The sequence below is a fragment of the Sminthopsis crassicaudata genome, chromosome 2 (assembly GCF_048593235.1).
Source record: "Sminthopsis crassicaudata isolate SCR6 chromosome 2, ASM4859323v1, whole genome shotgun sequence".
Lineage (NCBI taxonomy): Eukaryota > Metazoa > Chordata > Mammalia > Dasyuromorphia > Dasyuridae > Sminthopsis > Sminthopsis crassicaudata.
This window is the reverse complement of record NC_133618.1, coordinates 447,788,927-447,809,313: the sequence shown is the minus strand read 5'-3', so window position 1 is coordinate 447,809,313 and position 20,387 is coordinate 447,788,927. Positions and strand designations below refer to the sequence as shown.

The following is a 20,387-nucleotide window of genomic DNA, read 5'->3' as shown; positions in this document are numbered from 1 at the left end:
TTCTAATTCTGCTTCTCAGTATGAGTAAAGCCTTGAGGAAGTCTCATAATAATAACGAGATATCTCTATTATGCTTTAAGCCTTCAGAGTGCTTTATGTGTGTAGCCTTTCATTTAGACAACTTCCTGGAGCTTATTTTCTCCCCTGCAGAGCCAGGGGGTGGGAGGAGTTCTTGCAGAATCCAATGTCTCAGGTTTCTTCTAGCTCTAAAGGCCATACAGCAGGGGTTCTCAAACTATGACCCGAGGGCCAGATGCAGTGGGCTGAGGACATTTATGCGGCATATCGGGTTATGGCAAATGGGCTGAGGGGTGGAGACAGAATGTGAGTTTTTGTTTTTACTATAGTCCGGCCCTCCAACAGTCTGAGGACCACTGCCATACAGTGTAATTTGGTGGTTCCTGGGACCCTATGGTTTCTGCTTTCATCTCCCCTTGGCCTGATTCTCTGTCCTTGTGCTTCTATGTCCTCCCCATTTCCCCAAAGTGCTGCATAGACAACTTTGAAGAGATAGTCAAGCTTCTGCTGAGCCATGGCGCCAACGTCAATGCCAAGGACAATGAGCTGTGGACACCCCTGCATGCTGCTGCCACCTGCGGCCACATTAACCTGGTGAAAATCCTCATTCAATAGTACGTGGTTCCTTTTTTTCTCCTCCAGAGACTGTGAGCGTGAGCTCTTGGGCTGCCAATGGGTGGGTGGGGAGGCTAGGACTGGGGGAGGGCAGAGGGTTGGCAACCACATTGCCCCCATTTTCTGAGTATGGGAGGAACCTGCCTGCACCTCCGCCAGGAGGATGCTGTGGTATGTTGCCTGGGAGCTGACCTACATTCTTCCCTGCAGGAAGAGCCCAGTAAGTGAGCCCTGACCAGAGCTGTGTGGACACTAGTAGCTCAGGCTCATGGTAACTGGGAAATCCAGGGAAAGAAGAATAGTGAGCACCTTGGAGAGAAAGTTTTCTTTTTATCATGATTTAGAAGACATGATTTTGAATCCTTGTTCTGTTAACAGAAGTTGTATGAACTTGGACTGGGCTGGGAAAATCTGGAAGTCAGTTTTCCTCTTTCTTAAAATGACAGGTTGAACTTGATGACCTCTTAGGGCCACTCCAACTGTAGCTCTGCAGTCTTCTGACCCCATGATGGAATAATAGAATCAGAAATCAGGCTTTGAGCCCTTTTTTCCTTTTTCAACTGACATGAACAAACTTAGTGGTTGTAAAATAATGAGTCTCAGATGAAAGGTGTTATCTGGGGATGTGGTTTAGTGTTTCTGTTTTTGGTCTCGTAGACTCCAGAGATTTAGAGTGTTTTTATAGCAACAACAAACTGTCTTGTTGAAGGCATTGATCTGTTCTTGCCCATTTTTACTGATGCCCAATATAATACCTCTTTTTGGTATTGATGATGAGATCCTGTTTTTTTTAAAAATTGAGAACTGTAGGTACTCCAATATACTATGCATGAGATATTGAATATGAACTTCACCTGTGAGCCAGTCAGATCTTGTCTATGATTTGGAGTATCTTCCATAATGTTTGGTGTCAATCTCCTTTGGAGGTTCATCTATTGAAAGGCTTTTTTATATTTTGAAAGATATAAAATAAAAAGAGCCCCAGATTTGGAGATCTATATTTGAGTTCCAAATGCCATTTATGTAACCTTGAGCAAGTAACTTTGCTATTAGAAAATGGCTAAACAAACTGTTAGATAAATACAAGTGGATGTTACTGTACAATAAGGAATGATGACTGGGAAGAATTCAAAGAAGCCCATATGATCTGATGCTCCCCCAAAATAATATGTACAATGTACAAAATCATAGAAGTGAAGATGACACCAAGAAGTCACAAAATTTAGGTTGAATATGGGGTCCAGTGTTGATAACAAATCATTAAAGTTGAAATAATGATCTTCCTTTCTATTATCAAATAGTAAATTTCAAAAAATGAGTGATATGATCTGTTAGTCACTTTATTAAGCAGTTTTGTTTCGCTTTTTATAGGAAAATGGCATGGGATGGATTTTTTTCTAATTGGGAAGCCAGAGATTGTCTTTTATCTCTTTTTATATCTCCAGCACTTAATACAGTACCTGGCACATAGTAGGCACCTGATATGTGTTATTGATTGACAAGTGTATCAAAAAAAATTGATCAATATAAATTGTATCAGACGAGGGTATTAGGCTAATTGATTTCCAAGTTCCCTTTCATTTCTAATAATTTATACTCCTTAATAGTGCAAGTTCGAAACAGCAGGATACTTATAACTTGTGTATCCCAACATTAGTGACTCATCCTTCCTACCCCCTGTTATTTTTTCCGAAGACAAACTTATGGGAATTTTGGAAGTGGATATTCCACTAGCATTGGAGTGATTTAGAGTGATTATCCTAGAGAAGTATTGTTATCATTATGCAGAGATTTAAGTTTCATAACCACAATCAACAACTTGGTGAAAAGCACTGCTATTAGTATCACAGAGCTGTACTATTTTATCTCAATACTCATATTTTTATCTCATCATAGGAAAGACAGTAATGGTGTAACAAAAAAAAGTGAGGAAGTGATGTTTAGACTAGGAATAAGGAGACCTGATTTCCATTCCTAGTTCTGGTGCTCACTAATTTCACAATCATGATCAAGTCACTCCATTCCCTCTATGATTCAATTTTTTTTCATTTGTAAAATATATATTATAATATTCATACTGGCTATCTCTCAGGGCTTGAGAAATTGCTTTGTAAATTTTAAAGCCACTTATGGAAATGAGAGGTATCTTAAATGATGGCCCTGTACCTTGTTTGTAGAGGTCAGTGCCTCTCAGCAAACCCATATTTTACATTTGTAATTGTCCAAGGTGAGGTCACTCTTATCTTGTCACCACAGGTCAAAGAATATAATATAAATAACACTCCATGACACATGATCTTGCTAGCAGTAGCAGAAGAAAGGAAATGTTTGCCCGTATGTGTCTTCAGATGATTTTAGGCCCTGCTAAGAAGGATGATATTCTACTTAAAGATTTAAACACACAGATTCTGTGAGGAAAGTGTTACTTAAACTCCCCCAGGATGTCCAGAAGTGCCCAGGAACTATCCATGGTAGACTTTTTTTCCCCCTCTGCCTAATGCCTTGGATTCCTTAGGAGGCAGCTGGAAGAACACTTTCTGAACACTTCTACAAAGCTCTCCAAGCATTAATCTGTAGAGAGCCAGAACTCTAGAGAAGTATACTTGAAAGAAGTATACCTGAAACAAGGTGTTAACTCAGAGGAATTGATGAGACAATGGTTATCTAGTTTACATATACTAGGTACTTAGCATGGTGATGTAATAATTCTACAGTGGATGTAATTGTAATTTACACTGAGGACAAAGTCAGCCACAGACATTCCATCTCCCACCATCCTGGTGGCTTTCCTGCCTCCTGCATTCCTCCACTAAGACGACCAAGGTCCATCTGAAGATCCCCCAGAAAGCTAGCCCGGCCCCAGGAGAAGGAGACAGATTGTGAAGGAGATAATAAAGACTTTGGACTTTATTCCTGACTATTCTTGTGGTGATTATTCTGCTGAAACCAAGGCCCATTCAGAGGACCTCCAGAAAGCTAATCAGAACATTACATTAATCTTCAAAAAAGTATACAAATACGGAGATTATGGCAGATTATGGTGGAGATAGTAGTATATCTTATATGTATTCGATTATTTACATATTGTCTCCTCCACCAGAATGTAAGCTCTTTAAGGCCAGGGACTATTTGTGTGTATTTTCTTATCCCCAGAATTAAGCACAATATCTGTCACACAGTAAATACAATAAAATTATTGTTAATTAGTTAGTTGATTTTTATCCTTACATTACTTAAGGGAGTAGTTATTTATTTTATGTTGATGGTCTCTCTATTTAATCAATCAAAAGCCTTGAGTAAGTGCTACTACATATCAGATACTATGATAGGCACTAGAGATACAAAGAAAAAAAGAGAGAGAATCCTACTTTTCAATGAGCTTATGTTACTTTAAAAAAAGATGCAACTTCCCTTTACACCTTTGATATTCTTCATGAATTGCTGTAGTTGAAAAAATTAATCTCCTGGAAGCTAATCTTTTGGTGATAATGTTCTGTGAAATTGACTATCCTTTTTCTAATGGCTGGTGTGTCACTCACTGCCAGGCCCAGCCTTAAAACCTGTCCAGCTCCATTGGGCCTTCCAGAGTTTGGATTCTAACAGTAAGGCCTTTAAAACCGCTGACCCCCTTCATGTCAAAATAAGGCATCAGAGGAGAATGGATATAGTGAAAGATCTCAGTGTTATAAACTGAAAAATGATACTGAATCTATCCGGGCTGAAAGAAATACTGTCCAAGATGTATACATGCTGTGAACTCTACGCTGCTTTCGACTAGAAGGTGTTTGGAAATACTAATCTGAGGAGCTATTCACAGTCAGTTGAGAAGAAGAATCTAGAACCCAAAACTTTTATGAGGGGTATGGAGAAACAGCTAGAACTTGACCTCATGTCCTTTGGAGCTTCAATCCTGTGCTTCAGCTTGGCTGGCATTCAGTGTCCCAGTGACAGAAGGACCTGTAAGCTCAGAGAAGCATAATCCTTGAGTTGCTGCAGGTACTTAACAGGAAGATGAGCAAAAAAATGGGACAGATGTCACAGAGCCAAAAGGATGAATAGTTCCAGCATACTTCTGAGCAGGGTGGGTCTATTCTCACATGCCCTTGTCACAAGAACTGAATGGACCTGGACATACGTGTGTGTGTGTGTGTGTGTGTGTGTGTGTGTGTGTGTGTGTGTACAGGGGCTGTGGCTGCTAGTTAATCAGCTGTTGAACCTGGTCCATTCATTCACATTTATATCATCTATACTGCCAGATTACTTTTTTTCAAACATCATTTTTTAAAAATTAGCTTTATTGATACCTTTTGTTTTACATTATTATAATTTTCTGGATAGATCCTGTTCCCTTTTCAGTCCTTTGTAACAAGAAAAACAATTAAGAAGAAGGTGAGCATATCTAACAATGGATGCCATATTCTGCTTTGCCCGGGGAGAGAGCCATGATTCCTTGTCTCTTCTCCAAAGCCATTATTGATTTTTTTACTTTCTCATAGTTCAGTTTCCTTTTGGTGATCTTTTCACTAACGTAGCAGTCTGCATATTTTGTCAACTATTATTTGGTCAGCATTCTTTGGTGGTGATCTCTTGCACACAAAATTTAGAGTTGGGAGTGGCCTTTGAGATTATCTAGTGTGATCCTCTCATTTATACATCACACAAGTAGGTAAGCAGAAGAGCTAGGATTTGGCTTTAGGTCTTCTGATTCTACATCTAATGTTCATTCTGTCTTGCCACATTTTGGTCCAAACTCTTCATCTTTTCCAACTGGACTCCATCATACTCCTTCAACCTTATTCCCTATTGTTCCTCTCCATTGCAATTCAACTATCCTATTTCTTCCATAGCCTAGTTAAACATTAGGGCCATAATTAGGGCAAGGAGACCAAAGATTTGTCTCAGAGCACTAAAACTTAGAGGACACTAATTATACCATTCCTGAATGCATTTCTTCCCCCTGATAAATACACTCCTGGATCCCGAGCCACTTCTAACTTTTTCTTGAGAAAGGTGGAAATCTGATGATGCTCCAAAGTGTGCTTCCTTCACATAGCCCAGGTGATCTATCCCGTATAAACACTCCCACTCCCAGGTAACTTAGCTCTGTCTTAACCCTGAACCCAAACACAAAGGTTCTTAGTTATGCATAATAATGACCACAGAGTTATTTCACTGAAGAGTGGTAGGCTGGAGATTGGCTTACCACAATGGTTGAAGACAATTAATTGGCTATTGGTCTGCAACTAGTTGAGCGCTTGATCCCTACCCTTTTTATGGATACTAATAACCAAATCTATGAGATCTAGGTTCAGTCCAAAATTGTAAAAATCATCTCAAAGACATAGAAAGATCTGAGAATAAAGGTGACTTGTAAGCTTCATCTTGGCTGCTATTAGAATAGACCATTAGTCAGCCCTAGCTACTTCACAGAAAGGCTACAGAGAAGAAAGCTTTCTATTCTTGAGAATTCCACTATAGTCTTCTGATAACTTTTTAAAAACCCACTCTTGCAGAATTTGCTTTCTTGAATCTTAAGTGAGGTTTGGGGAAAAGAAGCAAAGGCACACTTAAAAGGAAGATTGAGCCTTTCCTCCATGTTCCCAACATCTGGTCCTTACATAAAATTTTCTTTTTACAGTGGGGCAGATTTGCTTGCAGTCAACTCAGATGGAAACATGCCCTATGATCTCTGTGAAGATGAACCAACCCTCGATGTGATTGAGACTTGCATGGCATATCAGGGTGAGGAGTAGGGAGCTATTGAAATTTTTTCTCAGCTCCCTTATTGTGTGTATTGGGGGAAGGTGGGGGTGGTTTTACAGGGTGGAAAGAAATGTATATAAAATGGCAGTTAAATTAGAATGCATTGATTACAGGGCCTGAAGGAAGCATCAATCTACTTCTGGTTGTGAATGTGACTATATTTGTATCTATGCTTGTATGTGTTTGTGTATAGATATATAATGAGATTTCTTAAGACAAAAAAACCCAGCATTTACATGTCAAGAATTATAAACTGAATTAATGGAGGGCATAGAACTATGAAATTTGGATTCTAATCACAATTGGCTCTTTCAGTGACAATGTAGGACCCTGAAGAAGCAACCTAAGCTTTCTAAGCTGTAAAGTAAGGATAATAATCTCCATACTGTGTACTCCTCAGGACTATTTGTTAGGTTATTAGATTGATAAAAGATATGAAAATAATATGAAATTATGAGCTTTGAGGCATTGTTGGTTTGGATATTCACAAATCACTGTTCATAATACCAATGACAAGATGAGAATTTGGACTGTTTGGGATTTCTTACTTGTTCTCCAACTAGGTTGACATAAGTCATAATGTACCTGATTTTTTCTCTAAAAATTTTTTAACCAGCTTCAAATATAAGAATAATAGAAAAATGAAATGACAAAAGAGAACTTATGCATAAAATTGCAAAGCTGCATTACATACAAGTTACTTTTCTCTTTATGTATTTTGTTATTTTCAACATGTTCTTTTCAAACCTAATCTGCTTGTCTGTTTCCTACTGTTTTTCATGTTCTCTTCTATGTATTTTTAAATGCTTACATGCTCTTTTCTTAGTTTTCTTCTTTCTTTTCATTTTGTTAACTTTTGTTTCCCTCTAAATGGCTCCATGCCCATGAAAGAAAGAAAAAAAAATCCTCGTGGCATATATGGACAAAAAACCAAAATAGATCCTCATTTTGGTCATGTCTAGAAATATTTTCTGCAACCTCACTCTGTCACCTCTTTGGCAGGAGATGGGCAATATTCTTCTTTATTGATCCTTGACATCATGGTTGGTCACTGTATCAATCAAAGTTCTTAAGAATTTCAGAGTTGTTCATTTTTATATTGTGATTGTATAAATTGTTCTGTTTCTGCTAACTTCATTCTATAAAAAATAATGCAAGTTTTTCTAGTTTTCTTTTTAATTATCCCTTTTATTTATTTTTACAGTAAAATATTTCATTACATTCATATGCCACAGTTTATTCAACCATTCTCCACTTGATGGGCACCCACTGATTTCCAATTCTTTATCACCACAAAAAGATCTGCTACAAATATTTTTAAACAAAGAAGCCTCGATTTGTCTCCCTCTCCCCTTCTCTCTCTCTTTTTCTTACCTTCTTCATCTCTCTCTTTCTCTCTTCCCTTCTCTCCCTCTCTCTCTCTTTCTTGCTCTCCTTTTTTTCTCTCTGTATAGGCCTAGTAGTAGTTTTGTGAGTATAGTTCTAAATTGCTTTTCAGAAGGGCAAGACCAATTTATAGTCTGTCATTGCTGTGTTAGAGCAAAGCTTATTAAACAGTGGGTTGTGACCCCATATGGGGTCATATAAATGAATGTGAATATTGTGAAAAATTTGGCAACAGTAAAAGGTATCAAATATTCCTCCTAGATTTAATTCTTTATGTAAAAACAAGCACATCAATCTCATTGGTATGCAAATTTACTTTTGTCTTTAATAAATGGCAAAATTATATTAAGACCAAAGAATTGTTTTAAAATAAATTCTTTATGATTTATTATCAAAAAACATTTGATTTGTATGCCTATTTCATATACTCATATACCTGGGTTTGCATAAAAGTTTCTTGGGGAAAAAGAGGTTGTGAATGGGAAAAGTTTAAGAAGCCCTGTATTAAAGTATCTGTGCCATCCCAGCTTCTCCAACAATTGTCATTTTCTCTTTTTGTCTTTCTTTTGCCAATATGATAGGTCTGAGATAGACTCTGAGAACTGTTTTATGTGGATGGTGTTGATTTGCTTTCACAGGCATCACTCAAGAGAAAATCAATGAGATGCGGGCAGCTCCTGAGCAGCAGATGATCACTGACATCCACTGCATGATTGCGGCGGGTCAGGACCTGGACTGGACTGATGCTCAAGGAGCCACTCTGGTGAGCAGTCCTGTCTCAGCCCAAGCTGGAGCCCCATCTGTCTCTAGCATCAGTCCTGGCCTAGGGCCACCAGGATCCTGGAAACCACAGCCCATGCCAGCCACAGAGGCAGATGCAAGGGCCGTGCCTAACGAGAGGACTTTGGAACGTCAGAAGAACCCATCACAGATACAAAGCATTGTGCAGTTCTGCCATCGTCAGGGAGGGTTGTGTGGCTTTGGTTGGGTCAGACTATGGATTCGTGGAATATTAAATGTGGAAAGGATTTCAGAGAGCTTCTAGTCCACTTTCCTCATGTTATAGATAAGGGAAGCTCATGCCCAGAGAGGAGATATAATATAACTAAAGCCAGACAGCTAATTAATTAGTGGCCACAGTGCACCCGGACCCAAGGCTTTTTGATTCCTGGAATAGCTCTCACTGCACAAAGGCATCCTGCTTCTCATTGGTCTATGTTTCAGTTTCTTTATGGGTCAGAATGAAAATTCCAGCATAGGAATTAGCTTTGGTAAGGTCATGGCCTCTCTTTATGCTTCAGTCTTCCCATCTGGAAGATGAGAGGGTTGGATTCTCTTCCAGTTATGAATCCTGTTATTCTCTTCTGTCCTTCATAGGGAAGGTGTGAAGGCCAGATAAAATCACTGAAGTGAAAGTACTTTGAAAGGTCTGATGCCCAGACAGAGAGACTGTTGGCACTGTGGGGCAGTCTCTGCCCACATAAAGAATCACCAGTCATACTGGCCTTTGTACTGTTTGCAGGCATGTGAGTGTGCAGAAACTCTTTCTCTTTGAGCTCACAGGGAATGCCAGACCAAACTGCTGCAGCATATCCTCCCACAGTGTGAACTATTCAGTCAGCCATCCTGTCTCATCTCAGCTACTAACATAAAAGCATGAAGCTGTTGGGTGAGAAACATGCTGAATCAACAAACAACAAATACTTATTAAACATTCTTATGTGTGAGATGTTAAGCCAGGTCCTGAATGAATGAATGAAAAAAGCACTTATTAAGTCCTTATTATGCCCCATGGCCTGGGCTTTGTCCTTTCAATGCAAATCGAACATTAACACAACCCCTTCTGTGAAAGGGCTCACACTAATTTTGGGAGACAACACAAAAAGGTTCAGATGTAGAGTGGATGAAAGGGACCAAGAGTCTTGAGTGTCTAGCAGCAGGGTGAATGGCAAGGTCCAGTGGTCATTAGGCTATATCAGTGGATCAGATTGCAATGCTCAGGTGACTGGAGGAAATAGCAACAAAGCAGAGTGAGGTCCAGAGGACTTTAAAACTCAGTGACAAAGTAATGCTTAGAAATCCTCCATTTGACTGAAAAGATTGTAATGTGAGCAGCTATGTCTGCTCCATAGACTGGGGCCTTACCCAGAACCATTGAGAAGGGTGAATGGTCTTCAGGTTCTGCATGCAATAGGGGTTCTGTGTTCCCACTAGCAGGTGAGATGGGAGGTGGGGTCATTGTCACAGGAAAAAAGAACATTCCATGCCACATTCTCCAGCAGACTCTCTGGTAGTTCAGTGGATTATATGATAGCTCCATTGCTGACAGAGCAATGATACAAAGATAAAGTACAGTCTCTGTCCTCAAGACACTTCCAATCCTTTGGGGCAAATGGGAGAAGAAATGTGTCAAAAACAGTTCTTGCTTCAACAGTTAAAACAAAACAAAACAAAACAAAAACTATGATTTGTCAGTGACACAAGGGTGAACTCCTCCAGATCTTAGTAAAGAGTTCCATGGGTTTCTTTTGGGCAAACATTCAGCCTAGTCAATCTAATGATGACTTCTCTATGTTTAGTAAGGCTGGCCATTAGATGACAGACATAGAATCTGTTGCTAGGCTCACTATTGGAAAATTTGGGGCCTTGGTAGAATTTTCCAGAACATGTATTCTACTGGCAGACCCTTAATTAACTGTAACTGTATGAATGGAAAATGCATTTGGGGGAAGGCAGGTGTGGCAATGATAAAAACCTACAAGTATAGTTAGGTTTGGTGGGTAGTAGTCTTTCCTTTGGAGATTAGCTTTGACTCCAGGGTTAGAAAATGTGGATCCGGAAGTGGTAGGTAACCTGGGGCTGGTTGTCTCATCAATTGCCTCAATTCAGAGGAAGATTTTAGGAATAACAGTCCTTTAGAAAGGAATCATATCTCCATCCCAATGCAGATGTTGGCATCCTGAGACAAAGTCCCATTTGCTCTTGGCTAGATGGGCTTTGAGAGGCCTGGGTCTTTACAAAGGAGCATTATGATAGGACTATGATATAACTGTATTACAATGATATCCCTTCCTAAGGAGAGAATAGCTTAGATCCTACCTTATATTACTCTGGCAGGCTGACTTACTGTCCTGATTGGTCTGGATCAGTCCGGTCCACATTTGTTCTTAGCTCTTGCTCTAAGCAGAGACAACAACAGAAGCATTCTTTCAGCACAGTTATTTAGCATTGTCTCTAGTCTCCACTATTCCATAACACATTCCCGGGTCTGACTGCTACCATCCCCCTATCTCCTTGTGCCTTTTCTTGTCTCCTAGTCTCTGGCTCTGATTCCCAGTGATGAGTCACTTTGTTCTGGCTCTGACCTCTTCCATCTGACCATTCATTATTTGCAACCCTGACATCTCATGCTTGGGTTTCAATTTCTATTATCTGGTTCTTCTTACCCTGGAGCCTGAGAACTCTATGCTTACTTTCATTGGGGTCTCTGGTCCCCATTCATCAATATCTCACCATACTACCTCTTCCTGATATGTGTTTATGTGTACTGAGGAATTAGGATCTTAAAATTTAAAGTCAGAAGATTGAGCTAATATAGTACACCTTAATTTTACAGATAAGGAAACTAAGGAATGAATTTCCTCAAGAGGTGAAGTGAATTCCCAGAGTTACATAGTTTAAGTTGCAGAGCTGGGATTTGAAACTAGGTACTTTCCTATATATCACATTACCTCAGCCTTTGGAACTTTTCCTACTTGTCAATCAATTCATCCCTCTTCCAAATTCACAAATTCTATACCATTTCTCTTCCTCTTGAATCTACTTCTATGCTCTCTAGTCTAGTTCAGACCTCAGAAGTGGAACTTGGTCTACCTTTCTGGACCTCATGCTCTAGCCCACTTTCTCTGACTTGCCTAATATTACATATATTCTACATTCTTGATGATCTTCATGTGTCCCTTTTCCAGCTTGAACCTTGAACTTCAGTTCCATCCCCATTCTATATCCTCGAGTCTCAGTTAAGGTCTCAACTTTGATTATCATTGCCACTGCCACAATCTGAAATCTAGTATTGACCCCAGATCAAATATTCTTATGATATTTTGTTGTTGTCCTTTGATTTTGAAGAAGATAATGACATTCAAGGGTGTGATGTCTTGACTTGCACATGAATTGGATTCCAGTGAGGCAACTTTGCATAGTCATCAGCTTCATTCTTCCTGAGTCATCTGAAGTGTATTGGCAGGACAAAACTCAAGACACTGGTGATGACCCGGGATATAGTAAATGATCTTGGCATTTTTGATAGTTCATCCAACTCTAAGTGCTATACGATATCTGCTATAGCTGCCTTCAGGAAAATTTTTACATGCTGGAGTATTTTCATTTTATTATCATGCTCAGTGGGACTTGTTTCTAGAATCAGCTAATTTAGTTGATAGATTATTTTATTTCAAAGGAAATAAAGGACTTTAGCTCACCTTGTAGGAAGATCCACTGTGCACTCAATAGCCATAATCTTTGAACCTCTGACTTGATTTCTGCTGTCTGAGTAAGGACGCTTTCTGACAAGGGCATGCTAACTCTAGGCCTCCTTACAAATTTATACATTTGAATTCCCTCTATCTAATGTAGCTTCTCTCTAGTACAAGTTCATGCTATGGATATTCAGATTCTAAAAGACTGAGTGTAATAAATGATGTCTATGATATATTGATTTCTGAGAATAATAGCTGACATTTCTATAGCACTTTTCATGTATATCTTATTTTACCATCACAGCAACCCTATGAGGAAGGAACTATTATTATTCCTATTCTATATAGGAGGAAACTAAGGATTCAAGAAGTTCATGTTGCCAAGGGCTACACAACTATTAAGGGTTTGAGTCAGAATTTGAACCCAGGCCTTCCTGACCAGAAATCCATTGTTCTATCTACTCCACCACAGTGCCCCTGTATTCCCATTGCTGAGATTCCCTCAACGTCATACTGATAAAAGCAAAGAATCTCAGTGGAATATTTGGATTTGTCTATCCCAATCCTTTATCATCTCCAATAATTAGTCACCTGCCTGAAGACCTCCAGTGTTGGGGGGCTTATATCCACCTTTTGTATAGTTAGCTCCATATTAAAGATTCCCATTCCTGCCTGAAGTGAGGAAGAATGGCTGGCTCCCTAGAGATAGCATGGTATCGAGGGTGGGGTATGGAGGGAGGTCAGCACCATTCATTAGGGATGCTGAGTACCAGCCCATGGGACACAGATTATGGGATAATTATAAAAGCCCAAGTCAGCTGTCCTAAGGGCAGTCTCAGGAACAAACAAATGAAGTAGCTAAGATTGCCTGGAGAGTCCATCGTTTAAGGTGGTCATCATTCAAGAGAACTGAGTCTGTGTTGTGGGAGAAGAATCAGGAAGAGGCTAGGACCCTGGACAGCTCCTGCAGGGCCCTACTTAGCTCTGACTGTGGGCTTCTTATACTAAACCTGCAAGGTTTTTTTGGGGGGGGTTTGGATGTTTTTATCATTATTTTTGAGAGACTACATGGCTTTGTGGTTAGAGGAGTGGGGCTGGCCTTGGAATCAGGAAGACCTGGGTTCAAATATAAGTTATGACAGAAGTTAGAAGTTATTTTCTATCCACAATTGAACCCATAATGGGTGGGACTTCTGCAAACCAATCACTTAGAACCCTAGGTAATTCTCTAAGGCTACAGGTTGCCTAATAAGTACTCACTTACATTGGCATGATAGTTTCCTTGCTTTCAGCATAGGCAACCCTCTTTGTTGTGAAATCAGATTCAGAATTAAAAATATGTTTTATTTTTAGCAATATTGAGTTCATGAGAAAAGTGGATATCCTGCCAAGCTTATCCTTATTAGATACTTACTATGTTCAAGGCATTGTGTTTGATGCTGGGGATACAGAGATAAGTCTTCAAGCTCTTCATTGTTGATGGTCTTCATTTTCACTCCACTTTAGCCATCTCCCAGGGAAGCTACATCTTCTACCATGAGGTCTTGGTCTCAGAGGACAGAATAAGGACTAATGGATAAAGCTGAAGAGAGGCAGATTTATGCTGATGTAATGAAAAACTTGCTACCTATTAGAGCCAAGTAGAATAAACTGTTTTATAAAGTTCTAAGTTCCCCATCTCTGTAAATCTTAAAGAGAATTTGAATGGTCACTTGTTGGATGTTGTAAAGGGGATGCACATTTAGGTGCTGGTTGGAGTCAGTAGGTAACTTTTGGGATTTCTTGCAACTCCTAGAGATTGTGACGGGCAATCCTGAGGTGAACTCCAGGTCTTTCTGACCACAACATCCTTATCTTTTGCCTCTACCTCTGCACTTCATCAAGCTGCTTTTTTATCCCCTTATCCTTATCATGAGACTTGTTTCTTCTCAACATATCTCCTTACATAATCTAGACCTCATATTGAATCATCTTAGATTGCTTTTATTCATTGTTGTTGTTCAGTCATGACACTATTTAAGGTTTCTTGATGGAAATACTGGAGAGATCTGCCATTCTTGAGGTTCTCCAACTCATTTTACAGGTGAGGAAACTGAGGCAAACAGTGTAACTGATTTGCCTGTGGTCAAAGAGCTAGTGTCTGAGCCTGGTTTTGAACTTGGGAAGGGCTGGTGCTCTATCCACTGGGCCCCTCAGCTGCCCCCACACTTATTTTGATAACTGCAAAGTTCAATTCCACAGACATTTACTAAATGCCTATTTTTGAGAGAAATATTATAAAAGAGAATTGGTCTTAAAACCAAGAAGATCTAGGTTCAAATACTATCTTGATAGGATATGTGGATTATAGGATATATATATATATAATATATATATTGTATATATATATATATGTATGTGTGTATATATATATATATATATATATATATATATATATATATATATATATATATGATATATCCTATAACTCTGGACTGCACAGATGCCAACCAGCATCGTTAGAGGGATTTTTTCCTCCCGTGGGAGTTTCCTGTGCCAATGAAATTACAGGTTCAATCCCTTCCTCCTTGGGCTAGTCCTTAGAATGCAAAGATAAAAATGAAAAAAAAAAAACAAACAATCACTACCTAAAAGATAAGTGACAGATTGTGGGAGAGATTGTAAATAGAGGTATTCACAATAGTCCAGACAAGAGGTGATTAGGACCAGGTTGATAATCTGGTACTGGTGAAGAGACATTGAGAGAGAAATGGTAAGACTTGACAACTGATTAGTGAAGGAGAAAAGGGGAATGAAGAATCAAAAATGACACCAAGGTTGAGAATCTTTATAACTGGAAGGATGGGGTTCCCTCAACAGTGATAGGAAAGTTTGGTGGAGAGGTGGATTTTTAAGAAAAGACAATGAACTTATTCCAGTTTGGATATGTTGAGTTTGAGGTATTGATGGGATGTCCATGTGGAGCTGTCCAGCAGGGAGTTGGTGATATGGCATTAAGGAACAAAGGATTAAGAATATACACACACATGGGGCAGCTAGGTGGCACAGTGGACAGAGCACCAGCCCTGAAGTCAGGAGGACCTGAGTTAAAATTTGGCCGTAGGCACTTAATACTTCCTAGTTGTGTGACTCTGGGCAAGTCACTTAATCCTAATTGCCTCAGAAAAAAAAAAAAAAGAATACACACACACACATGTCATTTGCATAAAGATAATAATTGAATCCATGGGAGCTAATGAGATCATTGGGAAAGAATAATATAGGTTTCTAAACAAAGTGTTGGATGGCCATGGTCAGGACATGAAAACTGGTAGTGATTCAGTAAAAGATAGTAAGAAGGAGAATTTAGTTAGGAAAAGAACCAAGGCAATCAGAGAAAGAGAGTCTCTATTCAGGAGGAGGGGGTTTTCAACAATGTCTAAAGTAGCAGAGAGATCAAGGAGTTCCTTTCTAATTTTTCGCTGAATGCTGAAGTCTGGGAACATTTCCCAAATATCTCATATTGTTGATTGCCAAACTTGGGATTTGATAAATAAAAATCCAGTCATAAACATTTGCTGAAAACCTATTTTGTGCTACACTTTGGGTATGCAGTTGGTGCTCAATAAAAAGCATGTTGGCTTAATTTACCTTTGACATGTGACACCATAGCACAGAAGCAAGTGCCTTATGTTGTACTCATTAAACTGTTTGCCCTTCTCCCTCAGCTGCACATTGCTGGGGCCAATGGATTCCTTCATGCAGCCGAGCTTCTTCTTGATCAGGGAGTACGAGTGGACGTTAAGGACTGGGATGGCTGGGAGCCTCTCCATGCAGCTGCTTTCTGGGGCCAGGTATGTCCTTTAGCCCTCTTGGCTACATGGTAGGAGGAGGAGACACCTCATGGCCAAGCTTTGGACGGAGGGGCTCCTGCCTAGATATGATACTCGCACACTCCCAGACCTTCAGTAGTAAACATCATATATCACATAGCAGGCTGACTGACTTCCCCAAATACACCACATTCCCCACAGTGGCTGTAGAGATATGCAAGGTAACCTTCTCATTCCTTCATCCCCATCCTTCATCCCCAAAACATGGGGGCATCTTCCCTGGTGATAATCTATCCCTGGTTCCTTTCCTTCTCTCTGGAGTTAGCACTCAGTGTTTGGTAGAGCAACAGTTCTCAAACTCTTATTCTTAGAAGCCCTTTATACTTTGAAAAATCAGTAAAGCCTTCCCCTCCCTAAAAGCTTTTGTTTATATGAACTATATTTATTGATATTTATTATGTTAAAAATTAAAACATTTTAGTATTGTTATGAAAATAGTTTAGACCTCAAGGATGCATGGAGGTCTCAGAGATTCCCATGAGTTCCCACATCATACTTTCAGAACTGCTGCTTTGGAAGAATAAGTTCCAAAATGGGTGTAGAGGAAAGAGCACTACTAGTTTTGCACTCTGAAGACCTGGGTTCAAATCCTGAGTCTGTTACTTGTTAGCTGTGGGACTAGATAAGTCATTTTATCTCTGTGGGCTTCAGTTTCTTCAAATATAGAATGAAAAATGTTGAATTAAATTGAGGTATCATGGTATAGTTGATAGAGCACTGGATTTGGAGTCAGAAAGACCAGACTTTTACTACTTTGAGCCTGCTTAAGATGCTTAATTTCCTTGTGCCTCTGTTTCCTTATCTGTATAATAAGGATGCTGGACTTGATGATTTCTATGTTCTCTTCTAGCTCTAAATATATACATTACATTAAATTATCTCCAACTTTTAGGACCTTTTAGTCTCTAGATTTTATGGACCTGGGTGTCCTACTTTTAGAAAGATGCTAACCCCGGACATAGCAGAATTAATTCAATTGTAGACCCTCTATTTGCATCTGTTTCACTGAAGCTCCTTGGAGTTACCTAGGAAGTACCTATAAATCCCTAGAGTACCTAGAGTCAGACTTTTGTTTGAATAAATCTGATCATAAATAGTGTAATAGAATTTGGAGCTGGAAGTTACCTTACAGAGATCTAGTCCAGCCTCTTTCAAGCCCAGAGAAAAATGAGACTCATGGTTGCACAGATATCAATTAGAGTCAGGATTTGAGCCCAAGTCCTCTGACTCCAAAAATCAGTCTTTGTACTACAAGAGGGCCATTTTTGACTAGTGGAGATTAGATGGTGGTTTCAGGAGAATTTGAAGATTTTTATGAGTAATAGCCTCCCTCATTCCCACACCCTGCTCCTGCCATTTCCTTGGTACCTAAAATTCTCTACTAATGTATTCCTTTGGAATAAGCAGTGCTCCTTCCTTTTCTCCTTGTTTAAAAGGCAGATATCCCTGGACAGAAAAGGGAGATGGGAAGTTTTCCTGAGGGGTACAAACTCTGGTCACAGTATCATTATCAGGTTACCATGGATCCCAGGTGCCCAGGATTTTGTCCCGTGGTCCTCATACAAGCTCCATGGAGTTTGCTGTCAGCAGCTTTGTCTCTTTGTTTCAGATGCAGATGGCGGAGCTGCTGGTGTCCCATGGAGCCAGTCTCAGTGCTCGGACATCCATGGATGAGATGCCAATAGGTCAGATTTCTTAACTCTTCTCTGTCTTTCATTCTGCAATCAAGTGGGATCTTTCTTCCTCTTCTCTTAAACATTCTCAATTCTGGAGTGCCCTGGTTTACTTCTAGCTTACTCTTTCCTCTCTATATTCTAATAATGACGAAACAGAAATAATAGGCTTTAGAACAGAAGGAACTTTAAGAATTATTTAATTCAATCTCCTCATTTTATAAATGAGGAATTCAGAAAGCCTAAGAAACTTAAGTCACAAAAAGAAACATTGATTTGAACTCGAACTTTTCTGATTCCATGGCTAACTTCTTTTCATTACATCAAATGGCCTCTAAAATAATGATAGCCGACATTTCTATATCATTTATGTGTTATAAATCACTTTATATCTAAAGGAGGGAGAGAAAGAAGGAAAACAAACAAAACATAACACATTTTATGTATATGATCTCATTTTATCATAACATGAAATAGGTATTATAAATATTATTATACCTATTTAACATGTTTAAAAAATAAAGAAGCTATGTGAGCTGCATAGGTTCACACAGCTAGGATGGTAAAGCTAAGATTTGAATCAAGATCTTATGCCTCTAAATCCAAGGTTCTTTCAATGATACCATCTTGCCTCTGGCTATTGTCTTGGTCTTTTGCTTCCTCTCTTCACACCTTTTAGAGTGGGTTCTTTTTTGTTCTAAGAAAAGAGACTAGTATTCTTCCTTTTCTGCTGGTTAGTCATTTTGCAGTCATGTCTGACTCTTTGTGACTTCATTTGGAATTTTCCTGGCAGACACTGGAGAGTTTTGCCATTTTCTTCTCCATCTCATTTTACCGATGAGGGAACTGAGGCAGACAGGGTGAAGTGACTTGCCAGCTTTCTCAGCTTGTAAGTGTCTGAGGCCAGATTTGGGCTTAGGAAGGCGAGTCTTTCTGATTCCAGGCCCAGGGCTCTCTCCTATGGTGTTCCCACTAGGTCGCCCCTCCTAAATCTGGATGCTGCGCCGTTTCTGTCTGCCCATTTCCCAGGTCAGGCTGCTTCTGTGGAGCCTGTGCTGGGTTGTTTGCCTCACTGCTGTCATCCAGGCCAACGGTCCTCACCCCCCTGGCAGGAGGCCCAGACTTTGTGCCAACCTAACTCTCCCTGTCTTTCTGCTTTAGACCTGTGTGAGGAGGAGGAGTTCAAGGTGTTGCTGTTGGAGCTGAAGCACAAACATGATGTAATCATGAAGTCCCAATTGAGACACAAGTCTTCCCTGAGTCGGCGCACGTCCAGTGCAGGGAGTCGGGGGTGAGTGGGGCCTGTTTGGGCGCTGCCAGGGCTGCGGAGGGGTCCGTGCCCATCATGCTGCCCCCCCCCCCCCCCCGCGTCCAAGGGCCAAGGATTCTTTCTCTCTCCTCAGGAAGGTGGTGAGACGAGCGAGCTTGTCAGACAGGACCAACTTGTACCGGAAGGAGTATGAGGAAGAAGCCATCGTGTGGCAGCAGCGAGCTTCAGCGGAGGAGCAGAGAAACTCCATCTACAATGGAGATGTCAGAGAGACTCGCTCTGACCAGGAGAACAAGGACCCGGTAAGGAGGACGGGTCTGGAGCCTTCCTGTTAGATGGGACCAGGACCCGGGATGGAGAGTCCCCTTGTTCTAGTCTTGATCGTTGTTTTAACACTCGCAGTGATGGGGCTTCTCATTTCATGAGGATGAGGCCATGATTTGAAGGTTAGATTATTGGTGTAGTTAGAAATAGAAGGTTAAGAGTTACATAACAAAAGGTGGAGAGTGCAAATAGAAGATGAGGATGGGGGGGATGGAGAAACAGGATGAGAAATGGATGGTGGACAAGGATGGTTTGTGAGGAATGGAAGGTGAGAGTGAGGGACAAGGGAAGAAACTGAGAATAAGGGATAGAGTTATGAAAGTAAAGGTGAAAGAACAAGGCAAAGTTGAGAGGATTAGAGTTCTAGAAGGTAGGGGTCAAAGTCAAAATGAGACAGAGGGAGGGTGATAGTGGGCATGGTGGGTGGGATTCTAGAACATGGCCTGGGGAATGTCAAGGGTGGTCTGTGGGGGAAAAAGGCAAACATGAGAATGCGGACCTGGAGCTGAGGCTGATGAAGGCCTGGCTTGTGTCAGCTTTTGGTAAACTTGAAGGTATCTGAGACAGGAAGACAGAATACTGACTCCCCCTTCATATGGAAGGTGAATTCCTTCCAGCACTGACTTCAGTGATCAACAATTCTGAAGTCTTATTGAAGGAATTGGGAAGGATAGAGGGGACAGGGAGTCTCCATATTGTCATTCAGGGAGTTTGCATAAGTAGGGGAAAATAAACATGTAAAAAAACGAATCATTGGGAAAGCAAATCTATCTCTAGGCTTTGGTTAGTGGGGCCAAAGGTATAGACCAACCTGGAAAGTGTGGAAATGTGGGGGGACAGCGCCCCCTGCTGCCTGCATACTGTATGACTATATTAGATGCCAGGCCATTCTTTTTCCACTTAATGATACATCTGCTCTTTTTAAACTGATTTGTCCACACAACAAACACTTTGAGCATTGAAATCCAAGGTGCCCTAAAAGTCTTGT

The 20,387-nt window shown here is 40.2% G+C and overlaps 1 protein-coding gene across 2 annotated transcripts in view; it reads left to right on the top strand.

Annotated features, from left to right (window-relative positions):
* Nucleotides 1-20,387, top strand: part of PPP1R16B (protein phosphatase 1 regulatory subunit 16B) — a 159,784-nt gene that overhangs the window by 130,696 nt on the left and 8,701 nt on the right. For both annotated transcript variants that reach the window (XM_074292662.1, XM_074292663.1), the window contains 7 exons: nt 487-632; nt 6,272-6,375; nt 8,421-8,545; nt 15,968-16,093; nt 17,742-17,817; nt 18,967-19,096; nt 19,209-19,377. In XM_074292662.1, coding sequence (XP_074148763.1) covers nt 487-632; nt 6,272-6,375; nt 8,421-8,545; nt 15,968-16,093; nt 17,742-17,817; nt 18,967-19,096; nt 19,209-19,377 — 876 coding nt within the window. The remainder of the gene's footprint in view (nt 1-486; nt 633-6,271; nt 6,376-8,420; nt 8,546-15,967; nt 16,094-17,741; nt 17,818-18,966; nt 19,097-19,208; nt 19,378-20,387) is intronic.